Source organism: Myxine glutinosa, chromosome 1 (genome assembly GCF_964187855.1).
Source record: "Myxine glutinosa chromosome 1, kmMyxGlut1.1, whole genome shotgun sequence".
Lineage (NCBI taxonomy): Eukaryota > Metazoa > Chordata > Myxini > Myxiniformes > Myxinidae > Myxine > Myxine glutinosa.
In genome coordinates this window covers 134,314,833-134,336,436 of record NC_136261.1, presented here as the reverse complement: position 1 = coordinate 134,336,436, position 21,604 = coordinate 134,314,833, and the positions used below count along the sequence as shown (strand labels likewise).

The 21,604-nt window shown below is 51.3% G+C and overlaps 1 protein-coding gene across 4 annotated transcripts in view; it reads right to left on the bottom strand.

Moving 5' to 3' along the window:
• The window catches only part of DRD4 (dopamine receptor D4), a 292,964-nt gene that overhangs the window by 225,776 nt on the left and 45,584 nt on the right, over nucleotides 1-21,604 (bottom strand). For 3 of the 4 annotated variants that reach the window (XM_068118679.2, XM_068118677.2, XM_068118678.2), the window contains exon 1: nucleotides 215-860. The exons of the other annotated variant lie outside the window; for it this stretch is intronic. In XM_068118679.2, coding sequence (XP_067974780.2) covers nucleotides 215-451 — 237 coding nt within the window. In that variant the 5' untranslated portion in view covers nucleotides 452-860. Of the gene's footprint in view, nucleotides 1-214; nucleotides 861-21,604 lie in introns of those variants that run through there. 4 annotated transcript variants of the gene reach the window in all.

Below are 21,604 nucleotides of genomic sequence, written 5' to 3'. Positions count from 1 at the left end.
CGGTGATGTTAAAATAATTAGAAATTTTCAAAATGTTTTATTTCACTAATTTTAAGCGGAGGTTCAAGGAAGGAGGGAAAAGGAAATGTGAGCGTTGGAAATGTGTGTGCAACAGGCGGTTTGTGTGCGATCAAGCGGGTTTCGATGTGTAAAAATTTCACAGCGACACAATTTGTGGTTGAGACATCGATCATGTGAGCGCGTGCGTACCCACCTCGCTGTGCACGAACAGGGGCAGCACGAGCAGCGCGAGCAGCAGGTCCGCAGCCGCAAGGCTCACGATAAAGTAGTTTGTGGCCGTTTTGAGAGATTTCTCTGTGAGAACGCTGAGGCACACGAGCACGTTCCCCAGGATGACAATCACGATGAGCAAGACACCCACAACGAGCGCCACGTAGTTGTACTCAGGACTTGCCGCAGCTCCATCCTCACTCGTGTTGCCGCCGGTCATGGTGTTCGGTCCACTCCCGCAGATGAGATTGGGAGGGGGAGATGTCGCCTCGGTTATAAGCCACCCATGTCTCTTTGAGCCCCCTCGTTATCCAGGTCAACCAGAGGTGAAGAAAACCACGCTGCGTGTGCTTTCCAGACAACGTCTCACGATTTGGCATCTGTTTACAGATGCCCAGCAGCTGCATGGAAGGTTGGCTGGAAGGGAAGTCGTTTAACGTGAATTGAGACAACACACGAAGCAGGTCATCATTCGGGAACAAGAAGAAGAATGAGTGAGAAATTCAACTCAAAAATGTCTTGACCGTGAAGATCTTGTCTTGCTTGTTCTCAACTAACCGGACCAACGGCACTTACTCGAAGCTTGTGAGCGCCAGCGGTACGAGATCGCATGAAGGGGGAGGGAGTGTGTGGGTCGAACCACCGAATGGGTACAGTCGCAACGCAAGGTGGATTAAACAACGTCACGGTGATGTTACATTGATGGGTTGACTGACTACCTGGACGCAGTTGAGTTGTAGATCTATTGATGTGGATCCATGACCGAGGTTGTGCATCTATTGATGTAGGTAATCTACCGATGTGGATCTATGACCGAGGTTGTGGATCTACTGATGTAGGTGATGTACCGATGTGGATCTATGACTGAGGTTGTGGATCTATTGATGTAGGTGATCTACCGATGTGGATCTATGACCGAGGTTGTGGATCTATTGATGTAGGTGATCTACCGATGTGGATCTATAACCGAGGTTGTGGATCTATTGATGTAGGTGATCTACCGATGTGGATCTATGACCGAGGTTGTGGATCTACTGATGTAGGTGATGTACCGATGTGGATCTATGACTGAGGTTGTGGATCTATTGATGTAGGTGATCTACCGATGTGGATCTATGACCGAGGTTGTGGATCTATTGATGTAGGTATTCTACCGATGTGGATCTATAACCGAGGTTGTGGATCTATTGATGTAGGTGATCTACCGATGTGGATCTATAACCGAGGTTGTGGATCTATTGATGTAGGTGATCTACCGATGTGGATCTATGACCGAGGTTGTGGATCTACAGATGTAGGCAATCTGCCGATGTGGATCTATGACTGAGGTTGTGGATCTATTGATGTCGGTGATCTACCGATGTGGATCTATGACCGAGGTTGTGGATCTATTGATGTAAGTAATCTACTGATGTGGATCTATTGATGTCGGTGATCTATTGATGTGGATCCGTGACCGAGGTTGTGGATCTACTGATGTAGGTGATCTACCGATGTGGATCTATGACCGAGGTTGTGGATCTATTGATTTAGGTGGTCTACTGATGTGGATCTATGACCGAGGTTGTGGATCTATTGATGTAGGTAATCTACTGATGTGGATCTATGACTGAGGTTGTGGATCTATTGATGTCGGTGATCTATTGATGTGGATCCGTGACCGAGGTTGTGGATCTACTGATGTAGGTGATCTACCGATGTGTATCTATGACCGAGGTTGTGGATCTATTGATGTAGGTATTCTACCGATGTGGATCTATAACCGAGGTTGTGGATCTATTGATGTAGGTGATCTACCAATGTGGATCTATAACCGAGGTTGTGGATCTATTGATGTAGGTGATCTACCGATGTGGATCTATGACCGAGGTTGTGGATCTATTGATGTAGGTGGTCTACTGATGTGGATCCATGACCGAGGTTGTGGATCTATTGATGTAGGTAATCTACTGATGTGGATCTATGACTGAGGTTGTGGATCTATTGATGTCGGTGTTCTATTGATGTGGATCCGTGACCGAGGTTGTGGATCTACTGATGTAGGTGATCTACCGATGTGGATCTATGACCGAGGTTGTGGATCTATTGATGTCGGTGATCTATTGATGTGGATCTATGACCGAGGTTGTGGATCTACAGATGTAGGTAATCTGCCGATGTAGATCTATGACTGAGATTGTGGATCTACTGATGTAGGTAATCTACCGATGTGGATCTATGACCAATGTTGTGGATCTATTGATGTCGGTGATCTATTGATGTGGATCTATGACTGAGGTTGTGGATCTATTGATGTAGATGATCTACCGATGTGGATCTATGACCGAGGTCGTGGATCTACTGATGTAGGTAAGCTACTTATGTGGATATAGACTGAGGATTTGGATCTATTGATGTGGATCTATGACCAAGGTTTGTGGATCTAGTGATATAGTTCATCTTCTGATGTGGATCCCAGGGGCGGATGCAGGAATTTCAAGACCATTGACAGGCAGACAGACAGGGGGAAGTTTCGGAGGGGGTGCACAAAGTCAGTGCTGAAGCAGGGAATAGAGGGGGATTTGGAAGGGGGGGGGGGGGGGGTCCTCCTCCAGGAAATTTTGAAAATTGTATCATCAGAAACGGCATTTCCTGCGTTCTTCGAAGTTTCTGCAGTTGCTTGCGTTCTTCCCTGGCCCAACAGCAGATTCGCCATGACTATTGGGTCAAAGTGGCGAACGAACTCGTCAAAACAAGAATGACCGCACTGTGGTACCAACCTGAAACAAAATACGGTAACGGGCTGATTGGGCACATTTAAAATATTCTTAAAAGATGAACAGCACGATTGGGAAAAATTTAATGTGCTATTAAAAGATTAACTTGACACCTCTCACCATGTTCCCCTCCGCCACGGTTATATCAGAACAAGCCGATTCGTCACACTGTCACGGATTGTTTAGGGCCGTTCAAAACTTACATAATGCTAATTTTTATGCCTCCGCCGACGAAGTCGCCGCCGGAGGCATTATGTTTTCAAGTTGTCCGTCCGTCCATCCGCGATAGGTTTTCTTTACGGCGATAACTTGAGAATGGCTGAATCGACCTAAGTCAAACTCGGTGCATGTATGTAGGATGAGGTAAAGATGAACTGATTAGATTTTGGGATCACGAAGTCGTAGGTCAGAGGTCTCGTTGGGTAAAAATTCTGTTACTGTTGTAACTTGTGAACTGGTGATCGAATTTTGACCAGCTTGGTATATTTTAAAATAATGATGCAAAGATGAAGTCATTTGATTTTGGCATCAAAGGTGAGGAGGTGATTTTGTTGAGGTCAGAGGTCATGTCAGGTAAAAATGTGATACTTGAGAACAGCTGAATGGATTTAAATCAAACTTGGTACAAGTATGTGTCATGATGTAATAATGTGGGCGGAGGCATATCCGTCGATGTCGTGACGTCCAAGAGTGGTATTCTAGTTTAGTAATGCAAGCACAACAGTCAGTTAGTTATAATATGCAAGCACAATAGTTAGTTCTATTATGTAAGCACAATAGTTAGGTATAATATGTAAGCACAATAGTTAGGTATATATAATGTAAGCACAATAGTTAGGTATAATGTGTAAGCACAATAGTTAGGTATATTATGTAAGCACAATCGTTAGGTATAATATGCAAGCACAAGAGTTAGTTCTATTATGTAAGCACAATAGTTAGGTATAATATGTAAGCACAATAGTTCGGTATAATATGTAAGCACAATAGTTAGTTATATTATGTAAGCACACCCGTTAGGTATAATATGTAAGCACAATAGTTAGTTATATTATGTAAGCACACCCGTTAGGTATAATATGTAAGCACAATAGTTAGGTATAATATGTAAGCACAATAGTTAGGTATATTATGTAAGCACACTCGTTAGGTATAATATGTAAGCACAATAGGTAGGTATCTATCTATAATTCCAGCAATCTCTGTGTGTGTGTGTGTGTGTGTGTGTGTCTGTGTGTGTGTTTGTTTGTCTGTGACCGCTGTTTCTCGACAACCACGGGTCCGATATACTTGCAACTTGCCAGGTATATTGCTGGGGACCCGAGGATGTGCCTTTTCAAGGTTTCATATTAATCGGACAAGTAGTTAGCGAGCTATGTCCAAAAAACGATTCAACCAATCAGAGAGCAGCGAGCTATCACGTGTGCCGAACGTGGCGAACAGACTCTGCCTCGGACGGCACATTTGAGAGCGTATTCATTTATTTCACGTTGGCAAACTATGTTGGCGTTAAACTATGTTTTAAAACTAAATAAAACTAATTTGCGATTCATCGTAACTGCGATTTGCGACCTTCCGGACAGTGAAGACTTCACTTCCGGCAGCCAATCACAGAACGCGTTGTTGCGAGCCGAGCCGAGTGCGTGCGCCATTACGGTTCGTAATTCGATTTCTTCCGGAGAAAATAATAATTTCTCGATTTCTTATGCGCATTATTTCTCCCAGAGCGAAGGGCGGAAGCGAAGAGCGTTGTATTTTTTGTTTACGGGCGTACGGGCGGGGTAGAGCGTACGGGTAGCGTTTTTTTTTTTTTTTGGCAAGGAACGGGCACCCACGTACGGGCATGCCCTAGTCTATCTATAATTCCAGTAATCTATGTGTGTATGTTTGTTTGTCTGTGACCGCTGTTTCTCGACAACCACGGGTCCGATATACTTTAAACTTGCCAGGTATATTGCTGGGGACCCGAGGATGTGCCTTTTCAAGGTTTCATATTAATCGGACAAGTAGTTACCGAGCTATGTCCAAAAAACGATTCAACCAATCAGAGAGCAGCGAGCTATCACGTGTGCCGAACGTGCCGAACAGACTCTGCCTCGGACGGCACATTTGAGAGCGTATTCATTTATTTCACGTTGGCAAACTATGTTGCCGCTATGTTGGCGTTAAACTATGTTTTAAAACTAATTAAAACTAATTTGCGATTCTTTCGCTTTCCTGCGCGTTTGTGCACGCTATGGCGATTTCTTTACCAAACTCCGCAAGCCGTTCGCTTTGGACCAAACCATTTCATGTAAATAGAGGGGGGGGGGGGGGGGGGGGATTGTCACCGTACTCGCAAGCCGTTCGCTTTGGACCAAACCATTTCATGTAAATAGAGGGGGGGGGATTGTCACCGTACTCGCAAGCCGTTCGCTTTGGACCAAACCATTTCATGTAAATAGAGGGGGGGGATATAATTTTAGATATATATATAGTACGGGCATGCCCTAGTAATATGTAAACACAATAGTTAGGTATAATATGTAAGCACAATAGTTAGGTATAATATGTAAGCACAATAGTTAGTTATATTATGTAAGCACACTCGTTAGGTATAATATGAAGCACAATAGTTAGTTATATTATGTAAGCACACTCGTTAGGTATAATATGTAAGCACAATAGTTAGGTATAATATATAAGCACAATAGTTAGGTTGTAGCGGTTTCCGCTGAGCATACACAATTGCCTTACACCTGCCGAAGACGCAACCAGGGAGCGATCACGGTACCGGGCTCGCCCAAACCGCCCGGAGACGCTCGGTCTTGCCTTTCCCGGGCATGTCCAGACTCGCCTTTCCCGGGCTCGCCCAGACCGCCCGGAGACGCCCAGTCTCGCCTTTCCCGGGCATGTCCAGACTTGCCTTTCCCGGGCTCGCCCAGACCGCCCGGAGACGCTCAGTCTCGCCTTTCCCGGGCATGTCCAGACTTGCCTTTCCCGGGCTCGCCCAGGCCGCCCGGGCACGCCCACTCTCGCCGTGTTTGATTGCATACATACATATATTGCTGCCCGATAAACGGGCTTTTCAGAGTACCCGAGTTTGGTTTTGCTGAATAAAGAAACTCGGACGAATTCCCGTCTTTTGTCGCGTCAATCCTGTCAACTCGCGTAGGAGCACAGCTCCTTCATTGGTGACCCCCGACATGGACACGGCAGTTGCCCTTAAACTACCTACCTTCTGGGAGGCTCACGCGGCGGTTTGGTTCGCCCAGGCGGACTCCCAGTTTGCCCTGCGAGGCATTACCGCCGACGACACCCGCTTCCACCATGTGGTAGCGGCACTCGGCTCCGCCACCGCGGCCCGCACCCTGGGCCTCCTCCAGCACCCGCCAGCCGCTGACAAGTATGGCACGATCAAGACGCTCCTCGACACATTCGCCCTCTCACCAGCAGAACGTGCACAACGCCTGCTCGACCTGCCCGAGCTCGGCGACATGCGCCCGTCCGAGCGAATGGACTACATGCTCTCGCTGCTCGGTGAGCACTCCCCGGATTTTCTTTTCCGAGAGCTGTTCCTCCGCCAGCTGCCTAGCCAGGTACCATGTCAACGTGGACCTGGTGGGCCCCCTTCCCCCATCACGAGGTTTCACACACCTGCTCACCATGGTGGACAGGACCACCAGGTGGCCGGAGGCCGTGCCCCTCGCCTCCACCACCACCGCCGACGTGGCGCAGGCGTTCATCGCCACCTGGGTCGCTCGCTTCGGCGCACCAGCGGACATCTCGTCCGACCGCGGCCCACAGTTCACGTCTGAGCTTTGGGGCGCGGTCGCCCGTTCGTTGGGGGTCACGCTGCACCGCACCACGGCCTACCACCCCCAAGCCAACGGGTTGTGCGAGCGGTTTCACCGCTCCATGAAGGCCGCACTCATGGCCGGCCTTCAGGACGACGGTTGGGCCGACCGGATGCCGTGGGTCCTTTTGGGCCTTCGCACGGCCCCCAAGGAAGACCTCCAGGCGTCCGCCGCCGAGCTCGTCTACGGCCAGCCGCTCCGCGTCCCGGGCGAATTCGTGCCCGACGCTACCAGTCCCTGGTCCGCCGCTCGCCAGCGCTCGGACCTCCAGGAGGCCGCCCGACGATTTGCCCCCGTGCCGACGTCCCGCCACGGTGGCCCCCAGTCCTACGTCCCCCCGGCGCTTCGCACAGCGGAGTACGTCTTTGTGCGTCATGACGCGCACCGGGGGCCACTCCGGCCGCCGTACGACGGGCCCTTCCGGGTCCTGCGACGGGGCGACAAGTCTTTCATCGTCGACTTCGGCGGCCGGCCGGACCGGATTTCTGTGGACCGCCTCAAACCGGCGCACATGGACGTCGACCGACCACCACGGTTGGCCCTTCCTCCGCGGCGAGGCCGCCCCCCGTCCACAGTTCCCCCCGCTCGACCACCCACCACCATGTTGGACCCCTCCCCACGACCCTCCAGGGGTCGCTTCGGCCGGGTCATCCGGACCCCCCTTAAATTGACCCTGCCGGTGCAGGTCGATTCTGGAGGGGCGTGTGTAGCGGTTCCCGCTGGATGCACACAATCGCCTTGCACCGGCCAGAACACGGCCAGACGCGCCTCTCCCGGGCATGCCCGGACTCACTGTTCCCGGGCACGCCCGAACCTCCCGGGCACGCCCGGTCTCGTCTTTCCCGGGCATGCCCGCTCTCGCCTTTCCAGGGCTCGCCCAGAGCGTCCGGGCATGCCCGAACCTCCCGGGCACGCCCGGTCTCGTCTTTCCCGGGCATGCCCGCTCTTGCCTTTCCAGGGCTCGCCCAGAGCGTCCGGGCATCCCCGCTATCGCCTTTTCAGGGCTCGCCCAGAGCGTCCGGGCATGCCCGCTATCGCCTTTCCAGGGCTCGCCCAGAACGTCCAGGCATGCCCGCTATCGCCTTTCCAGGGCTCGCCCAGAGCGTCCGGGCATGCCCGCTCTTGCTTTTCCAGTGCTCGTCCAGAGCACCCGGGCACGCCCAGCCTCGACTTGCCAGGCCGCAGCCAAACACGCCCGGGCAGGTCCAGACTCGCCTTTCCAAGGCTCGCCCTTGACACCCGGGCATGCCCGGTATAGCTTTTGCCGGGCAAACTTCCCGACATAAATGTGTATATATATTGCTGCCCGATAAACGGGCTTGTCAGAATACCTGAGCTGTTTTGTTTCAATAAAGCAACTCGGACGAATTCCGTCTTTGGTCGCGTCAATTCTTTCGACTCGCGTTGGAGCGCAGCTCCTTCAATATTAAAGTTATTGTTTAGTGAATATCATTAATCTGATTTAATAATGGTTTCATGATATTTGCATGTAATAACATATATTGCAGACCTTTATACAATCTAATGTTCATTCAAGCACATGGCTCTGTAGCAAAACGAAGGAAAATAAACATATCATTCATTTCTGCTGTCATTATTATTTTATTTTTTTGTATACAAGATCGAGGCTCGTGAAAGAGCTAACATTAATCACACAAAAAGTCAAACCGACACACAAAAGAAAAAATAAGGGGAGCGGCAGACAACATGGGGAGAGAGGGGGAAGGACACAAACACAACATTTGAGAGCAGGGACAACGGGAGAAATGTGGGAGGGCGAGGGCTTTGGGGGAGGTGGGAGAGGTATAAAACATATGAACACTGCAAGGACTTCCAGGAAAGAAGTTGGAATTGATTTATGCCGTCTGGTCCAGTTGCAGAATCAGAGTCGAGGTTTGACAAAAACTCCTCCACCTTGTCAGGAGAGAAGGACACAGAGTGCAGGAGCAGTTGGGTTCGACTGGGAAAGGTGGGAAGAGAGAGAGATGGGTTTGGGACACAAGATTTTGAGGCAAACTCAGAGTTGAGGCATTCGGCTTTGTCACGTGCGGTGTCAACTGTGTAGCCATTTGAGGTAAGGGAGGGGATGGAGGGGGAACAAACACCAGAAACTGATTTGACCAGACACCACCAGGATTTGGAGGAAGGAGACAGGTTTGACAGTTCATTCTTGAGTGTGGAGAGATAGTGCTTCCTGGCACTCCTGAGGGGAGACACACACTTGTTCCGAGCTTGGTGGAAGGAACTGAGATTGCCTTCAGTTTGATTAGCCTTCCAAGAGGCAAAGGCAAGTTGTTTCAGGGCAACAGCCTCACCACAAGATTCAGTGTACCATGGACGGGAGGAAGGGTAAGACAACTGAAGACAAGATGGGATAAATCTGTGCATGAGAGAGAGCAGTTTGCTTTGGAAGAATTCCCAGGAAGAATTGCCAGAGAGAATGGCCAGAGAGATGCCCACTTTAACAAGCACATGATCAGAAGAACCGATTGGAGCAGAAGAAGAGCAGCAGACATTAGCAGGGAAGTTTGTCATAACCAAGTCTAGAAGAGCAGATACTCCATTGGCCGAGATCCGGTTCGGGAAATTGACAGATTGTGTCAATCCCAGTGAGTCACAGAAGTCCTTTGCTGAGGTGCCATGACTGGTGAGAGAGGAACCCACACCCAACCAGCTGGCATGATGACAGTTGAAGTCGTCACATATGAGGAAGAGAGAGTTGGGATGAGTGGATAGAAGTTGGTCCATGTTGTCAGACAGTGAAATGTAAATGGAGTCATCACTCTTTGGAGGACGGTACAGAACACATATGAACAAAAGGTGGGAGCGGAGAGGAAGCCGTAGCCAGAGGTACTCCTGGGGGTGAGGTGGAGAGAGGGCAGTGCAAGGAGAGTGAGGAAGAGAGTTTTTGATAAAGATAGCCACCCCACCACCAGCACGATGCTCAAGTCTATCATACCAGAGGAGGGAGTAACCAGGAAGAGATATTAAGGAATCAGACATCTTGAAGGAGGAAAGTTTCTGTTAAGCAGATCAAGTCTGGATTGTCAGAAGCAACCTGTATGGAGAGATCAGTCAGGTTTGAGCGAAGGCCCTGGATGTTTGAGGTCCATACCGTTAATGAAGAGAGGGGGAGCATCGGGTACAGGACAGGGGAGGGGAGGGGTAGGGTAAGATGAAGGATGAGAGGGGGAGGTCGGGAGAGCAGTTGATAGTGTGTCAGAGATTACAGAAGAGTTACAAGAAAGGGAACGATGAGGAGGACGAAAGGTTTGATGGTGAAGGGATGAGGCACAGTGAGGGGTTGTTTGAGGGGGGGAGGGGGGCAGAGGAAAGTAGAAGGTTGGGGGAGGTGGAGGTATGAGATAGAAGGGAGATGAAGTGGGGAGGAGGCAGGTTTGAGGAGGAGGGGGGAGAAGGGAGAATTGGAGAGGAATGGTATGGGGGGAGATTTGAATGGGAGGGGTTGGGGGGGGAGTTTTGAAGGGGAGGAGTGAGGGGGGAGTTTAGGAGGGGAGGGGCAAGGGGTGAGTTTAGGAGTGGAGGGGCAAGGGGGGAGTTTAGGAGTGTAGGGGCAAGGGGGGATTTGGAGGGGAGGGGCAAGGGGGGAGTTTAGGAGGGGAATGGCAAGGGGGGAGTTTAGGAGTGGAGGGGCAAGGGGGGAGTTTAGGAGTGTAGGGGCAAGGGAGGGATTTGGAGGGGAGGGGAAAGAGGGGGGTTTAGAAAGTGAATGATTCATGAAAGACGAACATTGATAACAAATTGGGTTTATTGTGATTTTCAAGTTAGCAATCCGATTAAGAACGATGGAGGAGGGATGGAATGAATGCGAATTTAGAACATGTAGTGAGGGAGACGTATAAGAGATTGGATTTTTTTTTTGAAGTGGAATGAGTTGGAAAGGAAATTGAAAAAAGCCTTTTAAATAGGAAGAAAAACAGCGTGTTGTAATATACCACTGAATAAAACACTGAAGGGGAAAGTTTAAACATATTTAAATAATATTTAAACAGAACCATGAACAATCTTATATTCACAAAATACCAACGGGGAGAGGGCCGAGACGGACAAGCACGAGTCACGTGAACAGGGCAAAAGGTGGATGGCAAGGAGATAATGGGGGCGGGGCGAATAGCACACCTGGACAGAAGTACACGATGAAACAACAGCACACGTGGAGAAAGGAAAATAAACGTTTTTGTTTTTTGTTTTTTGGGGGGTTTTTTGGGGGTGGGGATTTAAAACGTTAGACAAAGAGTATTATGTTCGGGGTAGAAGGGAAAAATCTAAGAGCCAAGCAAAACACGAAGTAGGGGACTTAAGTTAACAAACACCGACGGGGGTACAAGGCCGCACACGCGGAGCAGAACACGATTAATTAATTACGAGTTACAGGAAATTCAAACCAAAACGAACTATAAACAAACAATAGCGCATAGACGATAGAATAACGAGTTGAAATTTGACAAACACACGAATGAAAAAATAACTACACTTTGGATGCCCGGAGAGAACCAAGCCTCAAGGTCGGAAGCTTCAACAACTAAGCCACGCGGCACGAAATACTCGACTATTTTATACAGGTATGAAAGATTAACACCGAGAATCTTCACCGAGATTTCAATGAAACTTGACCACAACCTTCACCACCAATGATGTAAAAATTTTGTTCACTGCATTAAAAAAAAATCGGGCCCTGAGGAGGTGTATGGGTGGTTACCCCCCAAAATAGGTATTTGCTCTTTTCTTTGAAACTACACACACAATTTCAGTGAAACTTCACCACAACCTTCATCACCTGTGATGTACCAATGTTTGTTCAAGGCATTAGAAAAATTGGGGTCTGAGGAGGTATACCGGATTGGGGGGGGCGGGGGAAGTAGTGGTTTCCCCCCTAAAATATGTGTTTTTTTGTTTGTTCAAAGACTTCGTGATTATGTTAGTATGATTCTACCTGCTGCCCTGTCTTCTAGCAACCACTGAAATTGGTTTAAAATACCTTTATTCGGTGCAGTATACGGTTTATTCTACCAGGTGAACCCCAGGGGTATATTGCCCCTATGTTTTTAAGCATGTCATAAAAGACACAAACAGCAGGCGAGAGTGGTGTAATAGTGTTAGATAGAGTGGTGTTAATAGTGTTAGATAGAGAGGTGTAATAGTTAGATAGAGTGGTGTTAATAGTGTTAGATAGAGTGGTGTTAATAGTGTTAGATAGAGAGGTGTAATAGTAAAAGCCATATACTTTTGGACAAGTTACGAGCTTTAAAACTGCTTTGCAGGTATCACGAGGTGGGTGGGGCTTCGCTAAAAACTGATTTAGAGTTGGATACATTACCTCAAATGCAAAAATAAAATTACATTCCACTAACAAGTTGCCAGGACTCTCAACGAGGTATAGAATAGAGTCGGTATAAATGCAAATGGCGTCTCCTGTCAGAGCCGACAAGAAGGCAGCAACAATGCACATTTATTACCACATCTTGTAGCGGTTACCGGAAGCATACACAATCACCTTGCACCGGCCGATGACGCAACCGGCGAGCGGTTACTTGTCCTCGCCCGGGCGTGTCCAGACTTGCCTTTCCTGGGCGAACGCTTGACTTGCATACCACGCCCCGTTGAGAGGCGTGGCTTACCTCTTTGCATACCACGCCCTGCCTGAGAGGCGTAGCTTTTGTGTGTTGAATGGGACTTATAAATTACCGCCCGTTCGATCGGCTGATTCAGTGCTTTTGAGTTCTTTCGAGTGAGCTGGAAACAAATAGCTCAGTGAAACTTCATTCCTGGCGTCGTCCATTTTGTCCAGTTTTATCGTGCGAGCATAGCTCCCACAATTGGTGACCCCTTTTCAAGAACACGGCGATGGAGTCATCTGCAGCTTTGAAGCTTCCTGGCTTTTGGGAAGCACACGCAGCCGTCTGGTTCGCCCAGGCGGATTCTCTCTTCGCCCTGCGGAACATTACAGAGGACTCGATGTGCTACCACCATGTGGTCTCCGCGCTCACCGCCTCCACCGCTGCTCGGGTCCTGAACTTCCTACAGAACCCGCCGAACGCCGACAAATACGGCACGCTCAAAGGCCTACTCCTCGGTGCGTTTGGACTCACGGAAACCGAACGCGCGCGACAGCTGCTCGACCTCCCGGACCTGGGTGAGGCCCGTCCATCCGAGCGTATGGACCACATGCTGGCGCTACTCGGCAACCACAGCCCGGATTTCCTCTTCCGCGAGCTGTTCCTCCGGCAGCTACCCGGGCGGGTACAGTTGGCTTTGGCAAACTCGCCCATCACGGACCCTCGTGCCCTGGCCAGGGAGGCCGATAAATTTTTCTCGGCCGGGCGACACGTCGGAGCGGCCGCCTGGGACCCTGGGCCGACCGAGGCAACGCCCGCGCCACGACCGGCGCCACCACCGGCCGAGTTAGCGCCACTGGCGGCAGCGGCCGCCGCGACCGAACCCGACGCGACCGCCGGAGCCTCCACCAGAGTGGACCATGTGCTACTACCACGCCAGGTTCGGGCAGAAGGCCAGAACGTGCCGCCCACCGCGCACTTTCGGCAGGTCGGGAAACGACCAGGCCGGCGCTCCCTGCCTGCCATGAGCGTCGGCCATTCTGGCAGCCTTCTGTTTATTACAGACACAGCGTCCGGGCGGCGTTTTTTGTGCGACACCGGCGCTCAGCTGAGCGTGATACCCACCTCGGTGCAGGACAAACAGGCCGCGCTTTGCGGCCCTGCCTTGGTCGCCGCAAACGGCTCCTCCATCCACATCTTCGGTTCGCTCAGTGTCGCATTCTGCTTCGGGGGCCAGCGCTTCAGGTGAGACTTCATCACGGCGAACGTGCCCATGGCCTTGCTGGGTGCAGATTTTCTTTGCGCGCATGGGCTTTTGGTCGACGTCAAATGGCGTCGGCTCATCAACGCGGAGACCTTCAGCTCGCTCGCTTGCTCATTGAGCGGCTCCGCTCCGACCAAGCTAGCCTGCACGCTCCCGGCCACGGACGATTTCACCCGCCTACTCGCCGAGTTTCCCGCCCTCACGCAGCCGACGTTTTCGGCCGTCGCCGTCAAGCACGGCGTCGAACACCACATCCCGACCACAGGTCCACCGGGCTACGCCAGGGCTCGCCGCCTCGACCCGGCCAAACTCGCCGTGGCGAAGGCGAAATTCGATGCGCTGGAGCGATTGGACATTGTGCGGCGCTCGAATAGCGCGTGGGCCTCGCCCCTGCACATCGTGCCCAAACCGGGTGGCGGATGGCGACCATGCGGCAATTACCGCCACCTCAACGACGCCACCACCCCGGACCGGTACCCGATACCACATATACAGGACTTTTCCGCCCGTTAGGCGGGGCGGGTGATCTTTTCCAAGGTCGACCTCATTCGGGGCAACCACCAGGTACCCGTCCGGCCTTCCGGCCGGCCGACGTGCCAAAGACGGCGGTAATTACACCTTTTGGCCTCTTCGAGTTCCTTCGCATGCCGTTCGGCCTTAAAAACGTGGCCCAGGCCTTCCAGCGGCTGATGCACAGCATGCTGCGTGACCTCACCTTCCTTTTTGTCTACCTGGACGACATTCTCATCGCCAGCACTTCCCGGGCGGAGCACCTCATCCACCTGCGCATGCTTTTTGAGTGCCTCGGCCAGCATGGCCTCATCATCAACCCGGCGAAATGCCAGTTTGGCGTAACGGCCGTCGACTTCCTGGGGCACCGCATTACGAAGCGCGGGGCCGTCCCGCTGCCTACCAAGGTGGAGGCAGTCACAGGTTTCCCATGCCCCCGCTCCATCAAGGCCCTGCAGGAATTTTGGGGGATGGTAAATTTCTACCACCGGTTCGTGCCTCGCGCCGCCCAACTCATGCGCCCCCTGTACGAAGCCCTCCGGGGCAAGCCGGCCAAGCACGACGTCGCCTGGTCCAAAGAAATGGACGAGGCGTTCACGGGCGCTAAGCTGGCCCTCGCCAACGCGACCATGCTGGCGCACCCGGCGCTCGACGCACCCATCGCCCTCACCACGGACGCTTCCGACTACGCGGTGGGCGCCGTGCATGAACAGTGGGTGAACGGGGCTTGGCAACCGCTGGCCTTCTTCAGCCGGCAGCTTCGCCCTAACGAGCGCAAGTATAGCGCTTTCGACCGCAAGCTCCTCGGCCTTTACCTGGCCGTTCACTACTTCCGCCATCTTTTAGAGGGCCGCCCGTTCACGGCGTTTGTGGACCACAAACCCCTGGTCTTCGCCATGGCCAAGGTTACAGAGCCGTGGTCGGCCCGCCAGCAGCGCCACCTCCCTGCCGTGTCCGAATTTAAGACGGACATCCGGCACGTCGCAGGCAAGGACAACGCTGTGGCCGATTGCCTCTCCCGGTCCGGGGCGAACGCCGTCCACCTGGGTGTGGACTTCGCCCGCATGGCGGCCGACCAGACCGCCGACACCACGGTGCAAGCCCTCCGGACAGCGGACACAGGCTTGCGGTTGGCCGACGTCCCCTTCGAGGGCACAGGCACGGTTCTCCTGTGCGACGTTTCCCTGGGCCAACCTCGCCCCATCGTGCCCACCGGATGGGAGCGGCACATTTTTGACGCCCTCCACGGCCTTTCCCACCCGGGCCGGAAGGCTTCGCAGAAGCTCGTGGCAGCGAAGTTCGTCTGGCACGGGCTCCGTAAGGACGTCCACGACTGGGCCAATGCCTGTGTCGCCTGCCAGTGCGCGAAGGTCCACCGGCACACCCAGGCCCCATTGGCACCATTCGACGTGCCCGCGCGGTGCTTCGACCACGTCAATGTGGACCTGGTGGGACCCCTTCCTTCCCCGCGGGGCTTCACCCACCTCCTCACGATGGTGGACAGGACCACCAGGTGGCCGGAGGCCGTCCTGCTGGCATCAACAACATCCGCCGACATGGCGCAGGCCTTCATTGGCACTTGGATTGCCCATTTCGGCGCCCCCTCGGACATCTCCTCCGACAGAGGCCCGCAATTCACCTCCAAGCTTTGAGGCGCGGTCGCCCAGGCCTTGGGGGTCAAGCTTCACCGCACCACGGCCTACCACCCCCAAGCCAACGGCTTGTACGAGCGGTTCCACCGCTCGATGAAGGCCGCTCTCAGGGCCAGTCTCCAGGACGACGGTTGGGCCGACAGGCTCCCGTGGGTCCTATTGGGCCTCCGAACGGCCCCTAAAGAGGACCTCCAGGCTTCCACCGCCGAGCTGGTCTACGGCCAGCCACTGCGCGTGCCGGGCGAGTTCATCCCTGACGCCACCGGCCCCTGGTCCGCGGCTCGCCAACGCTCGGTCCTCCAAGAGGCCGCCAGGAGAATCGCCCCCATGCCCACGTCCCATCACGGCTGCCCCCAACCCCACGTCCCCCCAGCACTTCGCACTGCGGTGTACGTTTTTATCTGCAATGACGCACACCGGGGGCCGCTCCGGCCGCTGTACGATGGACCTATCTGGGTCCTGAAGAGGGACGACAAGTCGTTCATCGTGGATATCGGCGGCAAACCAGACCACATCTCCGTGGACCGCCTCAAACCGGCCCATTTGGACCTCGACCAACCTCCACAGTTGGCCCTTCCTCCACGGCGGGGCCGTCCCCCGTCAACCAAGGCCCCGCCCGACCATCCACCGCCACGCCACCTACCACCCCCACACGAATCACCAGGGGTCGTTTCGGCCGGGTCATCAAGACCCCCCTCAAACTGACTCTCCCGGTGCAAGTTAATTCTTGGGGGGCGCATGTAGCAGTTACTGGAAGCATACACAATCACCTTGCACCGGCCGATGACGCAACCGGCGAGCGGTTACTTGTCTGGACTCACCCGGGCGTGTCCAGACTTGCCTTTCCCGGGCGAACGCTTGACTTGCATACCACGCCCCGTTGAGAGGCGTGGCTTACCTATTTGCATACCACGCCCCGCCTGAGAGGCGTAGCTTTTGTGTGTTGAACGGGACTTATAAATTGCCGCCCGTTCGATCGGCTGATTCAGTGCTTTTGAGTTCTTTCGAGTGAGCTGGAAATAAATAGCTCAGTGAAACTTCATTCCTGGCGTCGTCCATTTTGTCCGGTTTTATCGTGCGAGCATAGCTCCCACAATCTGATGCAAACTTAAATTCTCTGATGGCGGCGAGGTGCTCCATTTGAAACCGTTTGATATATGTTGCTTTTTGATGGCCAAGATCGAAAGAAAAATTTATATTGGTATCAAAGCCAGTGACTAATTGCAATTTAATATAATGATTCGGACTTTGCCAAGAAAATGAAATTAAAAAAACACCTAATTCAACAATCATTACAAAACAAAACTAGATGGTCTTCATAGAATACTTACCCTGCGCAGTCAACTTGTTGCGAGAGCCAACTCTTCTGTTTTTGAACATTTTTTTCCTTTGATCCAATATGGCTGCCAGACCACGCGAGCGATGACATCTTAAATTTATATTCTTAATATAATTGTTGCATAGATCATGCCCAATACATTTCAAACTGATCAGACTAAGAGTTGTCCCTGTCGAATTATGATGTCATAATTATGGCACCAATGACGTCATCATTAACAACACCTATTCTCCATATGAAGTACTTGACAATGCGCCATGTTTCAATTTTTTCCATGGAGCGGTTTCGGAGATATAGAGGTGCAAGGTTTTTCGATTTTTTTTCCAAGATGGCGTCTGTACCACGTGACCTATGACGTTATAATTATCATTATATAATTCTGCAGGAGGAGGCGTTCATATTCTGAAAATTTCGTGTCCATCGGTTTAACAGTTGCAGAGGAATTTTTGTTTTATTCATACTGATCAGATCAAGCATTGAACTTGTCGAATTATGACGTCATTATTAAGGCACCGATGACATCACCATCAACATATCTTATGGTGAGCTATATCAGATCATGAGATATATCAACATATATCCCCATGGTGAGTACTTGACAATGAGCCATGCTTCAATTTTTTCCATTGAGCAGTTTGGGAGATAGAGGTGTAACTTTTTTACAAGATGGCGTTCATACCACGTGACATATGACATCATAATTATGAATAAAAAAATTATACAGGCTGAGGCACTTCGATGGAAAAATTTCGTGTCAATCGGACCATCGGTTGCCGAGAAAATGAATTTTTAAAATGCAGACGCGTACGGCACTCAGCACACGAACGGCAAACGTGTGCACCTGAATGCTTAACCGTGCATTTTGCTTCGCGAGCATAGCGTAATGAATAAACAACGGGGGCAAGGGGGTAGGGAGGATTCCATCCAACTGTCTGTCAGTAACGCCATCTTCTCCTAAACAGTTGTGCAGATATTCATCAAACTTGGTAGTTATGATCGCCTCATGGCAAGAAGGTACGAGAGTAGTATGGTTTTGGCCCTGCCCCCTCCGGCGGGATCAAAAGGAGAAATACTGCCGAGAACTAGTCAATGTGGGGTTCATGGTGCTGAGAACCTTGTCAATGTGGGGTTCATGGTGCTGAGAACCACGTCAATGTGGGGTTCATGGTGCTGAGATCCAGTCAATGTGGGGTTCATGGTGCTGAGATCCAGTCAATGTGGGGTTCATGGTGGTGAGATCCAGTCAATGTGGGGTTCATGGTGCTGAGATCCAGTCAATGTGGGGTTCAGGGTGCTGAGATCCAGTCAATGTGGGGTTCATGGTGCTGAGATCCAGTCAATGTGGGGTTCATGGTGCTGAGATCCAGTCAATGTGGGGTTCATGGCGCTGAGATCCAGTCAATGTGGTGTTCATGGTGCCGAGAGCCACGTCAATGTGGGGTTCATGGTGCTGAGAACCAGTCAATGTGGGGTTCATGGTGCGGAGAACCACGTCAATGTGGGGTTCATCGGGCCGAGAACCACGTCAATGTGGGGTTCATGGTGCCGAGAAACACGTCAATGTGGGGTTCATGGTGCTGAGAACCAGTCAATGTGGGGTTCATGGTGCTGAGAATCAGTCAATGTGGGGTTCATGGTGCCGAAAACCACGTCAATGTAGGGTTTATGGGGCCGAGAACCAGTCAATGTGAGGTTCATGGTGCCGGGAACTACGTCAATGTGGGGTTCATGGTGCCGGGAACCACGTCAATGTGGGGTTCATGGTGCTGATAACCACGTCAATGTGGGGTTCATGGTGCCGAGAACCACGTCAATGTGGGGTTCATGGTGCTGAGAACCAGTCAATGTGGGGTTCATGGTGCTGGGAATCAGTCAATGTGGGGTACATGGTGCTGAGAACCAGTCAATGTGGGGTCCATGGTACCGAGAACCAGTCAATGTGGTGTTCATGGTGCCGGGAACCACGTCAATGTGGGGTTCATGGTGCTGATAACCACGTCAATGTGGGGTTCATGGTGCCGAGAACCACGTCAATGTGGGGTTCATGGTGCTGATAACCACGTCAATGTGGGGTTCATGGTGCTGATAACCACGTCAATGTGGGGTTCATGGTGCCGAGAACCACGTCAATGTGGGGTTCATGGTGCTGAAAACCAGTCAATATGGGGTTCATGGTGCTGGGAACCAGTCAATGTGGGGTACATGGTGCCGAGAACCAGTCAATGTGGGGTTCATGGTGCCGGGAACCACGTCAATGTGGGGTTCATGGTGCTGAGAACCATGTCAATGTGGGGTTCATGGTGCCGTGAACCACGTCAATGTGGGGTTCATGGTGCTGAGAACCAGTCAATGTGGGGTTCATGGTGCCTAGAACCAGTCAATGTGGGGTTTATGGTGCCGAGAACCACGTCAATGTAGGGTTAATGGGGCCGATAACCAGTCAATGTGGGGTTCATGGTGCTGAGAACCAGTTAATGTGGGGTTCATGGTGCCAAGAACCAGTCAATGTGGGGTTCATGGTGTCGAGAACCACGTCAATGTGGGGTTCATGGTGTTACGTGCTCCTCCCCAAACCCCGGTCACGGTGTACCTCCGAGCCCCGAGAGGAGTCACGGCAGAAAGATGTGTTATTCTGTATGTCTTAGATCAATGGTGTAGCCACACCAATTGTTACCAACAAACAAGTATTGTATTAAGATCACACAAGAATAACAGTACAACAACAATAGTAATCAATTGTACAACCAATATATATTTCCTATGATGGTACCATCAGTTTCGTAATATATAACTCACTGTGCTCCAAGTGAGCAAAAAGAAGAACATTCCCAATGTCTCTATCCCAGCATCAAGCCAAAGATGATCTGCTCCAGTGATCGTCAGAATGATGTCCCATCGAGACCAGAATCCCGTTTGGATGACAGTCACAGTCCCGCTGCCAAAGCTGCGCAAAGATGCCCTCAAGGTGCCTGGGAAATCACACCCTCGGGTATGGACGTTCCACGGCTCCAAATCGGCGAACCACAGATTTCCCACTCAAAAGCCACGTGACACACGCACACCAGATTAACGTCTGAATGTGGTGGAAATGGTTGAATTGAAGTGAAAAACCTTGAGCGATGCGCAAAGCGCACGAGTCAAAATGGCCGACGGCCCGTTCTCGAGGCGTAACGGCACTACGATGATTCTCCTCAGAATCAACCGCAAAACCTGACACGCAGGTTGATCTGTCACAGCGATAACAACTCTGTCGCAGGAATCCCTTTCCCGGGAAACTCAAAGTTCACTCGTGACCCTCGTTCGCCAATCGTTCGCTCCAGACCTCGAAGCAGCTCGGCTTCTTGTCCGACTCACTCGCTCCGCCTTCTTCTCCTCCTCCTCCTCCTCCTCTTCGTCGTCGTCCGGTTCCGGTTTCATTCAAAACATTAACTTTTTTACCTTTTTAAAATAGTAATCTCTATCCCTTAAACGACAACAATAATAGTACATGGAATCAAAAATGTTCACAGTGGTTGAAAACCACAACAATGGAAGTGACGAATCCATAACACTTCCCCCCCTCAAGAAAGAAAGTTTGAACATAGTGAAAACTTTCTTTGCAGGCAAAAACTCTTTTAGCAAACAAAAGTAAAACTCACACCCAAAAGATCAATTCACGTGAACAACAATAATTAATATTCCCCAAAATAAAGCAACAAAACTTCCAAACCACCCACAGGAATTTCCAAAGTTAGTTCACTCTGGATAAAGCATCAACATCGACATTGTCCCTACCCTTAACATGCTCAATTTCCAAGTTGAACTCCTGCAAAGCCAAACTCGATCTCATCAACCTCTGATTTTTATTTTTCATTTTTTGAATGAAGGTTAAGGGGTTGTGATCAGTGAATCCAAAGCAAAGCAAATCTATAGCACTTTTTGAAGGAGGCCGAGCTGAGAGCCAGGTTTTATGGTGGTTGGGTGGTGAGGCCTGGAAGTATTCACTGCATGGACGCATTTAGGAACGTGGAGTTCACGGGTTAATCCGTGTAGAAATCTTGGCTCGGCTGCTCCTGAGCACTCAGTGCTTCCAACTCTTCTCTTGATCATAAAAATCATAATCACGGTTGTAGAGTCGGGTGCTGTAGTCACGTGAGTAGCGGTCCCCATCCCGGCTACCACCGTAATAGTCATCCCGTCGAGAGTTGCCAAAACTGCGCTGCTGCTGCTGGGAGCCTCCGTAGTAATCACGACTGCGGCGGCCACCAAAACTATTACTCCCACCCCAGGAGCCAAAGCCACCCCTGAAACTACCTCCACGTTTTCTTCCTCTGTAGCCCCCTCGACGCCCATGGCCTGCCTTCTCCACTGTTATGGTCCGACCATCCAAATCCTTGCCATTCAAATCCTTTTCTGCATCTTTGGAGTCCTTTGTGTTTTCAAACGTGACAAAGCCAAACC